General features: G+C 30.6%; 1 protein-coding gene across 3 annotated transcripts in view; it reads right to left on the reverse strand.

The window, feature by feature from the left end:
* The window catches only part of LOC129965454 (autism susceptibility gene 2 protein-like), an 889,904-nt gene that overhangs the window by 485,685 nt on the left and 383,344 nt on the right, over positions 1-20,875 (reverse strand). For all 3 annotated transcript variants that reach the window (XM_056079331.1, XM_056079329.1, XM_056079330.1), the window contains exon 3: positions 5,048-5,287. In XM_056079331.1, the coding sequence (XP_055935306.1) occupies positions 5,048-5,287 (240 nt within the window). The remainder of the gene's footprint in view (positions 1-5,047; positions 5,288-20,875) is intronic.

Here is a 20,875-nt window from a genome sequence, read left to right on the forward strand (position 1 = left end):
ATAAGCACTGTAAATATAATTTCATTGTTTCTATTTATCGTTTGTTGGGATTTAGTTTTTTTATTTACTCTCTACTTACGGGATAGAATAATAATAATAATAATGAATATTAAGCCTTAATTTTCTTTCTTTCTTTCTTTTTTGTAAAGTATTCCTTAATAAAAAAAAATATATAGAAACCCAAATATTTTGTAAATATTTATAAATATATTGTAAATGGCATTTATTTATTCCATTAACAAAATACTTCCTCTGCGCCAAAAGATCTGAAAAGAAATTACAACTTCAATAAAAAAAGTTTTAATATAGATTCTTTTTGTGGTTCTAACAATATTTTAGACAAGAATTGAACAATAAATTTATGAGGAATAAAGTAATTCGAAAAATTATTAAATTTTCTCAGAGCTATTATCTGAATTTGAAGCCTGTAGATGGCAGCACAACGAAGAATGGAATTGCTTAGACATATCAAATAAATAGTTGATATGAGGCATAATTTTCTAGTAAATGAAATCAAATAAATCATTTCTCTTGAATGTTAAAGAAATTGAGATACATTTGAAATATAAGATGCCTTTCAAAATCAAACAAAAAACATAATATTAGTATATTAATTTTAAATAAACGATTTTTTTCTTTACATTTTGTTTATAAATATTTCTGGTTAGTTAAAATGTACCGATACAAAAAAAAAAAAAAAAAAAAAAGCTTATTTAATTAACTTATTCACTTAATTGACAGTTTAGTATTAGTGAAAAAATTATTAAACGGGAAAATAATTTAAAAATGTAAATTCTAGTTGACGTAAATTTTGTTAGTAAATTAATTATTTAATATCGTTTTTAAATATTATTTACTAGAAAATTATTTTTAAAAAGTCTTAGTTTCATATTAAAGTAATTATTTTTAAGAAGTTTCACGAAAAATAACCGTGATAAGGATAAGTATGTGGAGATTTAATGTTTTAAAATAATGTGTTAAAAGCAAGAATAAAAATTTTTAAAAATAGTATTAATAAAATATTAAAATAAATAAATTTGTTTAAAGAGATTAAAATAAATTAATTCTTAAATTAAAATAAATTGCTCCTTGGAACAAATTGCAAATATGAAAAAAGAAGACTAACTGCTATTCTAATCTAACAGAAAAAAAATAATAAAGGTTTGAATCTAAGAAAAGCTTTTTATTAAAAAGAAAGCAGGTAACTTTTGAAATTTTTTTTCCTCATAAGATAATTAGAAGGCATGCCACTCATAAATTTACAAGAACTAATGTGATTCCAGGTCAGACGAAACGACCCTGCCATGGGATAACAGAATAAGTCTTAGAATCAGAAAAAAATTTTCAGACAAAAAACATTTACTATTTCGCCAGTGCGATCTGTCTCTTATCATGCCCAACGACTTCTCTTTCTCGTATTCGAGGCGGCTCTTCCCACAGAGTAGTTTTAGGCTCATTATCATAGAAATAGTATCACTACTATTCCTTACAATTTCTTGTACGTCACAAAACGATAATCAGGTTTTGAAGTGAATTCAAAAATATTAATTACCCTCTTCAATGTTAACTAGGGAAAGAAAACAAAAGTACTAAATTTTTGTTACCATTTCCATTATTTTCCAAATTTTTGTTACCATTTTCCATTTATTTTTTCATATCGGCCACTAGATGCAGAAAGTACAGAATTTATGTATAAACAACACAAGCTCTACTTTAGGATTTCCAATTTCTTGCCATCCAATAAAAATTACCAGATTGAGCAAACCTCGATAATGTTTAGAGTTCGGTTTCTTGCCAACTGTTCGTGCCAACTCTTCAAAAACACGCCAAAAGTTCATAATTTTGGATGGCTACAAGAAATGTCAACAAAGGCTCTTACGGGCTCAATAAAAAAATAACTGAGAAGATTATACAATAGCAAGGAATCGCCTTTAAGTAATTCAACTTTGGTGATCGAACATTAATTTTTAATCCAGCCTAAGTGTCATACATACATTCATTATTTAATTATTAATATAATGTATAATATTTAGTTATTAATTTAATATTAATAATTAATTATTAATGAATGCATTACTTAAATGGACTTATAAAAGGCATAATAATTAAAAAAGAGCTTAGAGCCTCATAAAATTTAAACTACATATTAGGTGCACAGTAAATTCATTCGCATTAAGCTAGAAAAGAAGATGCCATTTCAGCAACAAATGCTGACAGACCGATGAGATGCTAACGACTTATTTCTTTTCAGGTGAATTCCCCGAATCTTTCAAATGTAAAGGTTCGCTATTCTTTCTATACTGGCTACATTAAACCACCGTGTAGTTACCATTGCCCACTTTAATGAAGGAAGTCCATAGCCATATTGCCAGCACTTTTACAAGTATAAACATTGATATATTTCAAAATCTTAGAAGAGAAGTGGATGACATATCTAATGCCTGCCGAAAGGTGCGTTGCATAATGGAAGAAAGAATTGCAATTATTTGAATCGAAATTTAAAATGTTTTTTTTTTCTTTTTCAAATGATGTATTGCTTATTTTTACGGCTGTAATACTTTTTGTAAATATAGAGAATTTAAATCCGGCGACTACATTTTGGAATTACTCATAAAAAGAAATTGTTGTTGTTGTGACTTATGGCACTTTACAAGCCCACTGACAGTTATCTGTCAGCGATTTAAGCCGAGTGAGCGTCTCTTTGTTTTTGCAGTAGCGCCAACCAGGTCCAAGAGTACGACTTATCTACTTCATGCGTCATATTCGTTTGCACAATCCCTTTTTTACAGGGGGACACATTCACACACCTCACAGATAGAATACAGAAGAAGAATAATCACGCCCGAACTGGGACTCGAAACCTCAGACTTTGTTTCAGGTGCTTCTAACTGCGGGGTAATATTAATGAATAAATTTATATGAGATTTCACACTCAAAAAGTTAGTTCGTCAAATTTTATAGATGGCTAAACATCTTTTGTAAATACCCAAATAAATCATTTTTGTTTGAAAACAAAAGCTGATCTTGCAGTCTGACTATATGCTAAATTATTATACCATAAGATATAAATACACATTATCTTCGTTACCAAATTATTTTGAGTTATTTATAAACATTATATTAAATAAACAATAAAAAATAGTTTGTAGTTTTATAAAATAAAAGAAAAAGGCACTCGATGGTTTCGAATAATAACTCAGTACTATAGTAAAATTTTATGCATAAAATAATGCCAAGCAATCTTCGGAAGACAAACTTATTCAGTAGTTTGTATACGACTGCAGTGAAAAAGCTTTGTTTTTTATATCCTTCATAAAATCAGAAACTTTAAGATGACGTCGAAATTTCGAGACAGAAAAATACTTCCGAGATAAATATTCAAGTCCCAGACAAACAAGGTCAGCCATAGAAAACAAATTTTTCACAACAATATCTAGACGTATGTGCCATACATTATTATAGTTACGAAGTAGTTTCCAGATTTTGGTGTTGCAATTCAGCGACATCTTCCGGTAATGTATTTTGTTATTTCACTGCAGGTAAGATAGATTACTTTCGTAAAATATTTGTAAATGGAAGCTCTCTCTCTCTCTCTCTCTCACACACACACACACACACACAGAGAGAGAGAGAGAGAGAGAGAGATACAGTACTGAGGCGTAGCACTCATTACGTACATAAAAGATAATAAAATTTATTATTGAACTGAGGCATAGCAATTATTACGTACATATAAGCTAATAAAATTTATTACAGTACGTTGTTTATTACTGTTATAGGCGCAGGAATTCAAAAGATAAACAGTGACGGATTTCGATACTTTGCGGTTCATGCAGTGTGTGTTACGAAATCCCTCCTTTAATAAACTAATAATTTTAGTGCGAAATAGTGAAAATGTGTTTTTCTTTATCGACAAATATCACCTCAGATACCAGAATCAGAATCTTCCTGTGTTGTAGTTGGTTCTCGATACCCAGTAGGTACACAGATGGTGAGAATCGACTCCCATGGAAGGGGTTGCACTGTGGTTGGTGATGGCCTTTAGGACTTAACCCTAATTCCCGGCAGTGTTGGTGTCGCGGTGGTCAGGTCAATCAGATTTATTCCATGTTCCTTCGGGCGGGTTGGTGTGGCCGGTTAAGGTTATCAACAAATAGTCTCCTACCAGGTGGTACCACAAATATGCGATTGAGTAGCTTCCGGTAGCTTCGGGCGGATCGGAATAGCCAATTAAGGTTAAGGTTATAGAAAAATAGTCTCCTACTGCTGCAAATAGTCTCATTCATATCTGAGGAGGGCACCTCAGATATGATATATATACTGTAGATATGGTGGTTGGTTCTCGTCAACGACGGCTTTAGAAATCTTATAAGGTAGGCTGCCCTCTACCGATGACGAGGATGTTACTCTCACAGGAAGGGTTGTACCGTTACCGGTGAAAGTCCTTAGTGTTCAACCTCAGTTCCCACCAATGCTATTTGGACAGTCTGGTCATTCAGATTTATCCATGTGCCTCAGGGCGTATTGGAGTTGTCACCTTGTGTTTATTGACATAGCACACGCACGGCGTTCATATGAATGTTAGCGAAATCAAAAACAGAAAATATAAATAACGATTTTAGAAAAGAACGAAGTTAGGTGTTCCATATAGTGGAACACTGTACCGCAAAGGGATTGTGGCGAATTTGTATGAGCGAGGATAGAACGTGGGACTTTGCGGTTCGCAGCCGAGTAACATGACCACAATACAAAAGCAATTGCTAGTGCAGCGTAGCCGTTAACTGGCTTATAAGCTTTCATCACAGGATAAGAAACTTCTTTTAGAATTCAAATGTCAGTTATGATTTTTTTAAATGGGAATTTTCGCGAAAGGTGGCACTATATGAATAACATCTTCCATTAAAATCAATTTTTTTTCAATACAAATAAAATACTTACGGCGGTATAGGTTAACTTTCCAACATGTGAATAATTATATGAAAAGAATAATAAATTTATCGAATAATTTTGGCTAAAATTTCAAGAATCCTGGCGTTCGCCAACTCACCTGATTTGGCGTAGCTGGTTCGTTGTTATTTTCACCCACCGTCTCTTCTTTTTTCGGCAGCCCGTTGACAATGACGACGACGGGGTTGTCCTTGGAGATGACGGGTTCGAGTCCTCCCGGGTTCTCTGTCTCCTCCTCCTCTTTTATTTCGTCAGCCTCCGTGTGTGCGGTCACAACGTCCGAGAGCATGTCGCCCACGTCCAGCTCGACGACGCTCCTTGGACTACCATTCATAACCATCTGGAAAAGAATATAATTTTGTTAGATAAATAATATTTATCTGCTTATAAATTATCAATGTAACGTGGAATCAATCAGTGCGGATTACTTAATTGATCTGGTGATTACCTGGACTGATCAGTAGATGGTAATTCCGAATGCTAGGTAATCATTGGCATATTACTTTTTTGGCAGTCGTTTAAAGAGAAAATAAGAACTTTGACCAAACATAACAAACTTTTATAGGCTTAAAACAACGCAATAGAATTAATATTCAGTATTATTTCATGAAAAAAGGTGATATATTTTATAACATAGTACTAAGTAATTTCATGTAATAATCAAAAGATTACAAATAAAATGTAATGCCAGTTTTGAAACAATATTATCTATTTGTTGTTCCTTTATTTAGAGAGTTTGGAATTAAAAATTTAATTATCTGTTCAATGATGCCAATTGAATTGCTATAAAAGTTTTTAGCCAAGATGTAACATTTAAAAACCTTTTTAAGTATATTTTACAATAACGTTTTCATTGTTGAGAAGAAAATCCAAACCGTTTTCATTACGTCCTCAAATACTGGATTCCGAGATTTTCTTCCAATGTTGAAAGCTAAAGAAGTATTCTGTTTTAAAAAAAGTTCTGTTAAAAAAGGATTCTGTTTACAAAGAGTTCTATAAAGAAGGATTCTCTTCAAAAAGAGTTCTGTTAAAGAGAGATTCTGTTTAATTTGAAAGATGAATATAAAAGTGAAATGACAATACCTCTCATTTTAGAAGACAAATAAATCGGGCATTTATATCTTTTAATACCGCTGTGATGTCATGGAACTCATTTCCATTAGAAAAAGTTCAGGTCCTTAATAAACCTACCATGTGCAAGACAATTAAAATAACACGAGTTTAAAGTTTGACAATTTGAAGGAATCATGGGAGTGAAACTGGACTGTGAAATCTAACTAAAATTAAATATAGACAACATCTCCGGCGATCCAGATGGTCGCCAAAGGCGACAAGTGATAATATAATAGAATACGTGTCTATGTCTAAGTGTATGTTGGCACTCTATAGGATAGATCGTATGGCTCAGTGCTACTAAATTTAGCACACATATTTATTGGAGGGTGGTATTGTGCACTTCGAAGCAATTTCTGACATTTTAATAAAAACTTTAATGATTAAAAACTAAGCTAGATTTTATCGATTTTCTGCGATAATTCCTTAATATATTATTATGAAAAATTGATTTTACACCATTATAAATTTTAAAAAATTGTCTCATTAATAATACAACTGACGATACAATTTATAAGCAAAAATTTTTCTTAAATTTCGCCAATTAGAATCTTTTTACATCATTTTTAACATAAATTATATTTTTTTCAATGAAATGCGGACCTTTATCATCGTCTCTTCACATTTTAATAGCATGATTTATACTACCATTGAAAGATAAGAAAACAAGATTCTGCTTATTATATACACAGGTTACAGGAAGAATTAGAAAGTGAAATTCTATTATTGCAAACTATAATGCATACAGTTTGAATTAGACTATCTAAACTTTTACTGTAATAGTGCCATAAGCCCCTTTTAATTGCACTATGATATGATGGAATTCGATTCGATTAAGGTTCATTAAAGTTAAGGTTAGGTTAAAAGGTTTAAAAGGTTACGGTTAAAAAGGTTCAAGTACACAATACATAGAACACGTGTAAGATTATTTAAATAACAGGGCTTTAATAATTAGTTGAAAAATAATTTGTTTAAAAAATAGTTGCAAAAATTATAAAAATGAAGTTATGAATAAAAGATTTAACTGAAATGTCAATATATTCGGCGGACCAATGGGTCACCAAAGGCGACTAGTATTTAATTTAACTCAAGCTGAGAGAACGTAATAAGTTACATATACAAATACTTCGGCGGAGCGGTTACGGTTACCATTTCCCGCCATATAATTAGGACTTTTTACTGATAAGTATTGTTTTTTTCTTTCCATACTGCCTAGTGCCTTCTATTACCTGGTGTAGAAGGCACCGGGCAGAATTTTTTTACCTTAAAAAAAACATCCTACGGTTTCGCTAGCAGCGGGAGCGGGAACATAGTAGCTTCGCTAGCACATTGAACATAAGGACTGTGTGGATAACAGAAACAGTACATAACCAAAAGAAAAGAAAGAACGGAGAAAGAAGCAATTGGAACATTCTCCATACAAAATTTCAAACAAGCATCCTTTCCTAACTTCATCAAATATATATACATATTTGACTCACCCTTCATCCATTCTATACGTTCGAAATACTTTCGACATAACAAATTATGAAGAGAACCAACCGTTAGAACACTAAAAGAATTATGAGAACTGCGAAGAATTCCATTGCAGCTGTCTTTTAAAGTGAGAATGCAACATTTTTTAAAGCGCATACTGAGAATTAAAAATTGCAAAAGAATAAATATTTTCTGTTCGTATTCACATTAAAAAAAAGAAAGAAGAAAATAACTTTTAATTATAACTTAACTTTCTTTATTTAATAAACTTTTAATTATAAAAAAGAACAAAATTAAAATCTTTCATCGATATTTTTTAATATTTTTAATTTAGCATTTTTCATAATACAGTTGTAGTTTATGTACAACTCAACCATTGCAAAAAGTAATAAACAAAACAGCATTAGGGTTGCTAGAAGAGCGATCTGATGAGTTGCAATATTGGCGACAAACTCGGGAGCACACTATTCTTTACTTTATCCCAAAATGGTTTTTAATGCTTTCATCCTCTTAAATAATGGCAGCAGAGAATTCATTTCTTTAATTTTCCTGATTTTCGTTGTTTAAGCATTCCTTCATTGGATATTTTGAAATCAATTTCTTAAGTGGGAATCAGATGAAAACACTACGCATGCGCTGTTCTCTACAAGTTAACTCGTAGCTTTAATGAAACGCGCATGAGCAGATTATATGTCATATTTCCTTTCTTCTTCATTCTCTATTTCTCACATATACTGATGTATTCAGGTAGAATCGAAGTTGATTATATATTTGCCACATTCGTGTCAAAAAATTTAGCTCCGATATATTAAATAAACTGTTAGAAGAATACTTAGATAATTTAAGAATAAATAAACAAAGAATAAAAAAGTGAAGATGAATCTAACTCCCTCCCTAACTTAAGAGAGTAACTGTCTATCCGGCCATAAACATTCTATCGCCAGGAAAACACATTTACAGTAGAGGAACTAAAAGTCGAGAACTTTTTATACGAAGCATCAGTAGGTATTTCCGACAAAAGTGATTTGAAGTTCTGTAAAATAAATACCTTACAATATACAGCGCTAGACCTAGAGCCTGAAATTTAGTAGGTAGTTATTTCTTTGGTGGTTAGTTCTCACCAAGACTTCTTTTTTCCTTAATAACTTTGAAACATCTCATAGCACTAAAGCCCTTTTTACATCACTTTAAAAACAAAAAAGATTTTTACTGATGCCAATGTTATCAAATATATATGTATCTTTCTATAATTTTAATACATTTATAAAAGCATTTTAAGCATGTTTTACAAAAATAATATTTAGTTACTAGATTACTCACATGCGTTAGGGTGTTATCGAACACATTTTTTTTGAGCGTGTGTACGTTATTTTTTTAATACTTAGGAATAAATTTTAAAAATAAAATAAAAATCGACAAATCAGTCTTAAATCAAATACTATAAATGCCAAACACTATTATGTTACAATGTTTTGGGTTGAAAATTCGTACCATCTTTCATTTTTTCAAGGAAGAAATACATAAATCAGAATAATATCAATAATAATAAGAGGAAAAAGAATCAATAATAATAATAACAATAATAATGACCAATAATGGCAATAAGAATAGTAATAAAAATAATGACCTGTAATAATAATAAAATAATAACAAATAATAAAAATAATGACCAATAATGGTAATAAACAATAATAATAGTAAATAATGATAATGATAAAAATGATAATAAATAATAAAAATAAGACCAGTAATGGTAATAAAAATGATAATAAATAATAAAAATAATGACCAGTAATGGTAATAAAAATGATAATAAATAATACAAATAATGATCAATAATGGTAATAAAAATAATAATAAATAACAATAATAGCAAATAATGATGATAATAATAAATCATAATGATAACCAATAATGATAATAATAATAAATGATAATAATAACCAATAATGATAATAAAAAAATAATATTAAATAATAATAATCAATGAAAATAAATGATAATGATAATAATAATAAATAATAATAGCAAATAATGATAATAATAAAAATGATAATAATAACCAATAATGATAATAAAAAATAATACTAAATAATAATAATAATCAATAATGATAATAAATGATAATGATAACCAATAATGATAATAAAAAATAATACTAAATAATAATAATAATCAATAATGATAATAAATGATAATGATAACCAATAATGATAATAAAAAATAATACTAAATAATAATAATAATCAATAATGATAATAAATGATAATGATAACCAATAATGATAATAAAAAATAATACTAAATAATAATAATAATCAATAATGATAATAAATGATAATGATAACCAATAATGATAATAAAAAATAATACTAAATAATAATAATCAACAATGATAATAAATGATAATGATAACCAATAATGATAATAATAATAGCAAATAATGATGATAATACAACTGATAATAAATGATAATGATAACGAATAATGATAATAGTAATAAATAATAATAAATGATAATAATAACCAATAATGATAATAATAAAAAATAATACTAAATAATAATAATGAATAATGATAATAATAATAACCAATTATATATAATCTGTCAAATGTTTTTCAATTCAATGTGTAAAAAGTCGATAGTCATAAATTTCTCATAGATCGAATTTAATAGCGATTACGATTAAGTCTCTATGCATACTTCACATACGATAAAGTAAAAATTAAATTTTTATGATTTCCCCTTTCTTTTGCCGCTTCAAATGAGTATCAAATCAGCATTTTAAAAAACACAACCCCCTCCCCCTTCTCCACCAACCTTTACATTCTAATCAATAACCACGAAATATTCTAACAAATTCTCCTAACCACAGCGACAGGAGAAGAATATGATTATTAAGAAAACCCGTATCAATTTATTTCAAAACTTCCGTTTCAACTTTAAACGACGGATCCTATTACAGTTCATTACTTTACGAATAGCTCCATATCTCAGAGGAATGGAGAGGGAGCATCCACTTTGTTTTTAAAAGGACCCTAATAATCTGGCGTCGAATGATTATAAATCTATTCGGGACGTTCCGGGGAATAGTGGAGGGTTGACTATGATAAATTGCTTTCGAGTTGGTTCCGGTCGGCAAATATATTTCAGCGCTTGTTTCGGATTGTTTCTGGAAAATTTATTAGTTCCTCTTTTAACTCGCCTGATTTTGCAAAAGGTTTTTGAGGATTTTGCTGAGGTGATAAATTTAATTTCGTTTCGTAAATCTATATTGATAGTGTGAGGGAATTGTGATTAATGTTTGAATTCAGAGGAGATTTTTGTGAATAGATTAATAAAGGGGTAGAGGTTATTATTTTTTTACTGTAAAAAAATTCAGATGTTGGTGAAAAAAGGAAATGAATGCTCATGGTGGAAATCGGAAATGCTTGATGGGGGAAAAAACATGTGTTTCTACAAAAGTGTTGAAAATGTTTTTTTGGGGGAAGAAAAATTTAATGTTTTTAAATTACTATTTTCTTTCTTTAGAATATTTGTTTCTTTTTTCAAAGGTTGCATTAATAAGGGAACTGACATGTTCGCCGTCATGAAGTCGTCGAAAATTCTGGGAATTTCTTTACAGAAAATCTACTAACTTTTGTAAAATTTAGTATTTTTAGAAAAAATTGTTTTCATTATTAACTGATTGTTTTGGTTCTTTGTTTGGTTTTAATTTCTTTAGAATATTTCTTTTTCTTTTTTTAATAATAAATAATAATAATGAATAATGATAATAATAATAACCAATTATATATAATCTGTCAAATGTTTTTCAATTCAATGTGTAAAAAGTCGATAGTCATGAATTTCTCATAGATCGAATTTAAATGCTCATGGTGGAAATTAATGCTCATGGTGGAAATCGGAAATGCTTGATGGGGGAAAAAACATGTGTTTCCACAAAAGTGTTGAAAAAATTTTTTTGGGAGAAGAAAAATTTAATGTTTTTAAATTACTATTTTCTTTCTTGTGGTTTTACTTTCTTTAGAATATTTGTTTCTATTTTCAAAGGTTGCTTTAATAAGGGAACTGACATGTTCGCCGTCATGAAGTCGTCGAAAATTCTGGGAATTTCTTTACAGAAAATCTACCAACTTTTGTAAAATTTAGTATTTTTAGAAAAAATTGTTTTTATTATTAACTGATTGTTTTGGTTCTTTGTTTGGTTTTAATTTCTTTAGAATATTTCTTTTTCTTTTTTTAAAGGACGCTTTAATGAAGGAACTGGCATGTTTTCCATAAAGAGAATTGTAAGAAATTCAGGGAATTTATTTTCAGAAAATATAATGACTATTGTAAAATTTAGTATTTATATAAAGAATGAACTGCTTTAATTATTAAATGTTTGTCTTTTAATAGTAAATTGAAAAAGTGCTGTTATGAGAAAAATTTTATCATCATAATAATCCCAGTCAATACATTCAGAAAATAAAAAACAATTCTAAATAGAATCACTTCAAACTTAGAATAATATATGAGTATAGGTTCAATCTTCATCTTAATACATCTAAAACAAAAAAAAGTTAATATTGAATATTACGCAATTCAAAAATATGAAAAATACATAATATTTTTTCTGTAAATAATACCTTAAAAATAAATAAAAATAAGTTTAGAAACAAATAAAAATAAGTTTAGCAAATACACAATATTTGCAAATATTGTAATATAAAGTTTTATACTACTGTAATGGAAATAACTTCTAGTATGCTTACCGAATTTTTTTATGATAAGGATTTTTATTAATTACATTTTTAAATCTAATTCATGAACTTTAGAGTTTTCAAATCTATGCATATTATATCTTCTTAAAATGTCCTCTATTTTACGAAGCTAAAATCAACTTTTTGTGGGTTTAAATCGGATTGGTCCAGTTATTTTAAAACATTCTATTCTTTTATAATCCAAAAATTAATTATTTTCTAAAATGATTATCAATATATTAATGAAAGGAAATGATTTAAAAGCATGTAAAATTAAAAAAGGTATATTTATAGAGGTTTGGTTTGGTTATATTAACATCCCGTTTGAAGCAACACTAGGGTTATTTTGGGACGGACCTCGTAATTTTGAACCTCGGTCAGATGACGAGGACGGCACCTGAGCTGGCACCCCCCTCTCCACACCACACCACACCAGCGGAAGGACGTTTGGTCATGACGGATTTAACGTGCAACAGACCTTCTTACACGACGGTTCTTCGGTGGAATCGGATCACGAACCTGAAACCCTCCGGTTCCGAAGCCCTTACCACCAGGCCGCCGCGGCCCTGTATATTTATAGAGCATTTTAAAATGAATACAATTTGTGCTTAATATATCTGAATAAGACATTCAAAAATTATAACCGTATTTTACATTTTTTTTAATCTAATGGAAGAAAATTTGGCATAAAGAAATATTAATATTAATTATGCAATTACACTTTCAATTAATTTAATTTGATTGAAAAAGTCAGCACATTAAAAAAATTAATTAAAAATTGTTAGTCCAAAATTAAAATTTTACTATTTTTATTTTAAATAATAAATTAAATATAATTTTTTTAAAACGATCAATACATCTAAATAAAACATTCAGAAACCCTAGAGTACAGAGGTATATAAAGACATCAAAATTCGCGCTGTCAAGCGTTATAAATATATTCTAATAAAAGTTTTCGGACAAAAATTCAACCCCACTGAAAAATCAAGGAATAACTGATAAATGAAAATACCAAACATGTGTTATGAATTATCAATTAACGAATGCAGTGATAAGTGTTGCCAAACAAAAGTACATAATTCAGTTATAAAACCGACATCTGTTGGATTTGGACATTTGTTGGACTTAACACAAAGTGAGTAATTGATTAATGACCATCAGATATAATGCTTGAATTATCAGTCAATAAATCAGTGTCACTGAATAAGCAATTAACTGATGATTATCATCAGTCGAGGCTAAATTGGGCCTCTAAACCGAATAATCAAATCTATCGCTTCTAATAAATGTCAAACCAGCAAATTCATCGAGGAACTTCATCAAATAGCTGCTTAGTTAAAATTAATTTATCAGTTAATATAATTAAAGCATTAATCAACAAATAAGTGCTAAACTGATGAAATTTAGAGCAATTAATGTTGATCAGATATCAATTAGTATTAATCACAGTCTTAATTGTGCCAGGATCTCCATTAAAGTTAATAGAACCAAATCGAATGACGCTAATCACCTGATAAATGTGATTACAAATGTCACTTAAGTTTTAACTGCAGGTTGTCTTACGCTTTGCAATGACATCACACCCTTTTTATTCACTTAAAGTATGAAACAAATTTGAAATTTTTTGTAAATAATTTGAAATTAACTGAAACTATAGATACATGTAAAACCAGCGGGAGTCTCCACAAAATTTTCTCGATTATTCTCTGTTATTTCCTCTATTTCTACATTTGAACAATGCCACGAATCCCACGAATGCACAGATCCTTCAGACACCGGGCAAACGATCATTTATCTAAATCATTGCATTTCTGAGTTACTGTGTTTACATGCATGCGAATGTTCAGACTGACAGACAATCAACCAGACATCGGATATAATTTAGAATTCAAAATGATCTACTTTTTAGATTCTAAAATTATCGATCAAATTTTACACATTTGACAAAAGGGTGTCCCAAAATGAAAGCAAGATTTGCAATTGCCACCATTCGCACAATTAAGTGTTAAAAGCCCTATTAAAAAAGCCATTTAATAGCTGAAGTTTAGGGTTAGTTAAAGTGGAGTGTTATACAAAAGAAAAACGTGTTTTCACTGTTGAATAACATTTAAAAAATAATGAAGGTTTTGGCGGCCACAGTTCCAAAATTGGCCCCCTAGATTGTCTGATTTAACACTATTGGGTTTCTTTTTATATGGTTAATTGAAGTCAATGGTCTACGACAACGCTACAAGAACGCATGTATTGAAAGAGGAAATTCAACGATACATCAACGAAATTCAGCCACATTTATGCAAAAAGATCATGGAAAATTTTGAAAAAGAGTGAGCATGTGCAAGGAAAACCATGCAGACCTTTTGCCCTATGTGGTAATCCATACATAAACATACCATGTGTACTTTACCATTCAATAAAAATAAACAATTCAAAGAAAAAAAACTTTATTTAAACAATATTTTTAAATTAAATAGAAAACTGTGTTTTCTATTTAATTTAAAAATATTGCATTAACACATTGTTCTGTCGTGCAACGCTTCATTTTTACTAATCCTAAACTATCAGCTGTCAAATGTTTTTTTAAAGCGTTGCCATAACTTTACAGCATGAATGGTGGCGAATTCAGATATTTGCGTCATTTTGGGACACTCTTTATACAAACTACGATATCTGTAGATTCCACTAGCTGTAGATATAATACATCTTTGGAGAAATTTGCAAACTCGGAATTACCAAATTTTATTTTGTTGGTTGCCAGGCCACGCTGGCAGTTTTGGCAATGAATCTGCCGATGCTGCAGCAAAGGCAGCATCCACTTCTCTACAACGAGCTATTCCGTACACAGATTAAAAAAAATATATTTCTCAACGTATTTTTTATTTATGGAAAGAATCATGGGATTTGCAGATTTCTAATAAACTGCATTCTATCCAGTCTGACATCACTTTGTGGCCGGTAGTTCCAGTGCGCGAGTTGGACGTCAAATTGACTCGGCTTCGCATTGGCAATACTCGTCTCACACATAAACATCTTCTATTGGGTGAGCGATGCCCAGTCTGTAATGCGTGTCATGTTAATTTAACTGTCATTCATATTTTGTCAGAATGTCCAATTTTTAATTCTCATCGATTACGTTTATTCGGTACATCATCTTCAAACATTCGTGACTTGGTGGGAGAACATCTTCATCCAAATATTTTTACTTTCTTAAAAGAAATTGGTGTTTTCCATTTTATTTAACTTGTAAAATTTTATCCCCACATTTCTTGGTTTTGCAAATTTTACTTTAACTTTTTAGAACTTCACTGAATTATTTTTTTTCTTCAACCATATGTTTGGCGCAACTTAGCCAGATTTGGCTCTTGCGCCACAAAATCCAAAATAACTAACTAACTAACTATTATACAAACTACGTAATAATTATGTTCAGTCACGCGAAGGCAGACGGACAATGAATGGATTTAGACAAAACTTTTATAGAAATATAACAACTAAATTTGGTCTGAAGATCATGTACCGAATTTCATGCGCATAGATCAAAGCTCTTTTCAGTAATTGTGCTCACAGACAGGCATTTTTTCGGACGCAGAAAAATCTAAAACATGGAGATTTGGCAAAATCTTTCGTTTGAAGTTTTTGACGATTAAAATACTTTTTTATAAGAGAAAGTAAACAGGAAATAGTACAGATTATAGAATAATCAAATATTCAGAAATATGTCTGAAACAAGATGATGATAACTTTTTCGAAATACGTCTTACTTTAAATCATAACTTATCACACTATATAAGACTTCAAACCCATCTAAACTAACATATTCATGACATTTAGTTTGAAATTCTAGACATGTCTCAGGCTTAAAAAATATTTTCCTCCTTCAGATATGTGTGTGAACACGGTCCTTTTTCAGGCTATCATCTCGTAAATAATGTAAACTTTGAGAAGTTTTATTCCCCAATTTTCGGAAAGGGAAAAATCCCTGCGAACGATATAAAAATATCATTTCCTTAAAGAAATAAAAGACTGCAAGGAAAAGTGTGCAGTTAGGAAACTTTTCTTTAAGGGAAGGGGGAGGGGGAGTGAGATAAGCTATGTTGACACACATCTCAAGAATTTCTTGGCTCTTTTCTTTCCCCTTTTTTCAGTCGCAGGGGAATTTTCCCTTGAAGGGGGAAAAAGTCTCTCCTGGAGGTGAAAAGAAATGTTAAGACATTGCGATTGTTAAAAAATAGATCTTCAAAGAAATGGGGGAAAAAAAGAGGGACTTTTAGTTGTGTTGAGTGGTTTGTTTAGCGGTTTCTTCTTACCAGTGGAGGGAAGTACTCCTGCAGTGTTTTTTTTTTACTGTTGTGAGTAAAAGTGGAACTAAAAATATTTTCGGAAATTGTAGAAATGTAATTTTTACTGGTGTACTATAATTTTTTTATAATGTAGTGTTACAAAATAGTGTTCAAAGATTGAAAGATGGTAAAAAAAAAAAAAGAATAAGATAATGTGAAATAAATGATCTGAATTATTTATTTCTTAATCTCTACCAATAATAAAGTTGAATGTATATGTTTATCAGTGTGTGTTTTGATACTCAGCATGCCAGATATTTTGATTTAGAGCTACCAAATGTAGCACACATATATTTTGGAGGGAGAGAAGGTGCGCCTCGGAACGATTTTTTAAAACTTTGAATTGTAATTTTAATTCATTAAAAATTAAGAGAAATTTTCACCCATAACTTCAGAAAATATCACAGCACACAAATAATTTTTGCATTAACTTAAAGTTCAAAAAATTATCTTTTCAATGATAGCAAGTATTTTGTGGTATAATTTTTTCATTTTTGGTTAATTCAATAAAATATTGTAAGGAAATACTTGCTTTAGTAAACTTAATTTCATTGTTGAAATGAAACTTAAAATTTTCATTGTTACCGCTAATATTTCATCCTGGCTTCTTTCCTCATTGTTGATGAGTAAGATATGAAGAATCAATTTTTTGCATTTCAGTAGGTTTAAGTATTAGACAAGCTTTTAATGAATTTTTTTAAAACTTGGTTTAAAAAATAGTTTACCTTTAGCTTTAAAGTACACTTACATAACACGGGCTGCTTTCTATGTGGCATGTGACAACGTTCTGGATGAATTTTTTGAAAAATTCTCTAACATAGTTATATTTTTGAATTTTTTTATAAAAAATATTGCAAAAACACGTAGGAAATCAAACTATACCAGTGAAGTGATATATATATATATATATTTAATTTGAAAAAAGTTTTTTTTTTTTGGCTAAAATATTTATTAAGTAAAAAGCTTGTAGCATAGAGGTTTTTCATATGATTCACAAACCATTTTGCAGATTCCTCAAGAAATATATTAACTATTTAATGAACTAAAAAATAAAAACAATTTCTATCCACTTTTTAAATATTGGAGGTTTGATTGAAAAATAACAACTATAAAATATTTCTAAATGAATGGATTACTTATTCTTTATTTCAGGTACAGCAAAACATGGTGAGAAATTATTATATGAAATTTGACCAAAAAATATGCATTAGATCTTAATTTATGAGATTTTACATTAGAAAAAAATCTACCAAAGATTAGAATTTGAAAAAAAAAAAAAAAATACCATTTAAAGATGTAAAATAGCACTAAAGCATATATAAATAAAAATACAAAGAACAGTGTAACTTCCCAAAAAATAGATTAGAACACATTTCAAAGGGTTTTTTACAAAAAATATGTATTTAATAGTTAAAAATAGTGAATAAAAAATGTTCATATTTTCACAAATTTATATATATATATATATATATATATGTAACATTATTTTTGTTTGAAGACATAGACGAGATGTTGTATTTTTAATTCTCTTTAATATCCATCTCGGAAAAGCAATTTATTTACAAGCAGGCGCAGCACGTCACAAAAGCAGAAGTAAGGAAAAAGCGAAGAAGGACGAAACAAATGATCACTAGCTTTATATAACATAGGATTTCCGGCCACGTTCAGATGAAAAATACATATTTCGACCTCTGATAAGGGCAAAACTATCACTTTCATTTGATACGTAGTATTGATGTCGTATTATTTTTACAAAGGGATTAATTAAACCGAAAGTGGAATTAGATCACGAAATAAGAGAATATTTGAAAATGAAGTTACGATGGGCTAAATTAGGATAGAAATTAATTTGGATTAAATTAAGAGTTTAAAATATCATTATATATATTAACGTAATCACTTACTTTAACTTCCCATGATAACGAAGAGATTCAAATACACATTTTGAATTCCTTGTTTTAACCAATTAGACGCAAAAGTTGATAAGGATCTGAATAGATATTAAAGGTATATATTGTTGCTGTTGTTTCTTATGGCACTTGCCATGGACAAGCTCGCTGACGAAGACAGCGATTAGGGTGTGTCTCTTGATTTAGTGGCGCCAACTAGAGCCAAGTCTACAACTTTGCCACTATAAACGTCACAAACCCTTTTACGCGGCGGACTTCCTTCATGCATTTCATTCACTCAACCATAGATCGTAATTTAGACCTGAATCAGAGAATGATCACCTCCGATACAGTACCCTCAGTGGTATTATTCTCGGCATGGATGACTTTGTGACCACGACAGATTTTTACGTGCTCCAACCACCACCACACACGGAGAGTCTTCGGCCGACGGGGTTTTAACTCGCAACTCAAGGGACGCGAATCCAACGCCCAGCGAACCAGGTTATCCCGGCACTGATATATATTATAGAGATTAGATATTAAACCTCATTGAGATTATGAGTTATTCATAAGCACATAGACTACCTTTCAGCGGGCAAACAAATGAACAAATCATCAATTCAATAACATGACCAAATCAACAATATCAGCCTCAAGGTCATATACTAAATATCTTTTAGCTTGTTTGGTATGCTTCCGAGTTATCTCATTCTCATGTATATAAGTACAGATCGACTGACGTACAATGAATTCATACCGGATTCTATCAAAAAAGTGATACAGATCAACATTTCCAGCAATTAAACAATATCAAATTTCATTAAGACAGCTGCTTACATTTTTAGCTTACCGCTTTCATGGAGAGATAAACATAATAAAACTTCATATTTCGATGACCACAATCTTTCGGTTATTTAAGTAGTGTAGTCATGAAGTGGAAGGAAGGAATGATCATCGGATGATGGTCCTTCAATTATTTATCGGTCTGACTATTATTCTAATAGCTCGATACTTGACATTTATTGACAGAAATCGATGGGGGAGGGGGATTTTTTTCCCATGGAGTTGACAAATTAAAAGCTTTCCATCATGTTGGACCGATTTAGAAATTCAATGCAAAAGATATACACACAGTGATGTCATACAACAAACTATTCAAGATTAACAAGACAAACAGGCATTATTGAATTTTTTTTTTATTCGGTCTTATTGAGATCTAAAGAGTTGGAATTTATTATTTTTTTTTAAGTTTAGCTAAATTAACGTCCCATTTCTGAAGCAAACACTAGGGCTATTTTTGGATGCACCACGTCATTTGGAGAAGCGCTCAGATGACGATGACGACACCAGTGTGGCCCCTCCTTCTCCAAACTTCCACATGTTTGGATGTTTGGCCCCCACGGATTTAACGTGCACCAACCCCGCTAAAAGAACGACACTTCGGAGAAATCGGATCTCGAGCGTGAAACCTTTCGGTTTCGAAACCGATACCTTACTACCAGGCCACCGCGGCACTTGATATCGTCTGATGATTTCGGAGCCTTCATTTTAACTATACAAGCATTCGCATAGGAAAAATTAAAATTACAACACATAAAACAAAGTAGTATGCCAACGCAAAGCATACAAAACAACACAGAAAATATACCAACAGGATAATAATTTTGAAATGCTGCTTCCTTCAAACTAGAGGTATCTCAGACAAACTTCAAAATCTCTCAAAGTAAATTTTTCCTTCCAGAATATATATCAGACCATGACCCTTTTTCAAGCTATAGATGTCTTATTTCCCAATTTTCAACAGAGGAAAAAACTACGCAAAATGTAAAAATATGTTTTCTTAAAGAAATAAAAGTTTACATGGAAGAATATACAGTTTTAAAAAATTCTTTTCTGAGGAAGGAAGATGAAATAAGCTATGCACATACATCTCAAAGAGCTCTTTGCTTTTTACTCTTTTCCTCGGGAAAAGGAGAATTTTTCCTTTCAGTGGAAAATTCAGAAGTTCGGAAGGAAAAATAAAAATAGGTAGTTGTTAAAAATACGTGAAGGGGAACCACAAATTGGCTATTCCGACCCACTGGAGAGCACACGGATAAACTTGAATGACCAGACTGTCGCGACCGCAACGCTGGGGGAACTGTGGTTGAGTCCTAAGAGGTATCACCGGCCACGGTACAACCTTTCCCTAAGGAAGTACGTCCCGTCATCTATGGGAGGAGCTAACCCCCCGCCTTTTCGTGTATCCACAAGGAGGACGAGAACCAACCACCATACTGGAAACTTCTCATCCTCAATAACGAGGTGCCCCCCACAGGCGAATACGTGAAGGAGAATAAAAATGGACTTCAATTTGTGGTGGGTC

Source organism: Argiope bruennichi, chromosome 4, assembly GCF_947563725.1.
Source record: "Argiope bruennichi chromosome 4, qqArgBrue1.1, whole genome shotgun sequence".
Classification (NCBI taxonomy): domain Eukaryota; kingdom Metazoa; phylum Arthropoda; class Arachnida; order Araneae; family Araneidae; genus Argiope; species Argiope bruennichi.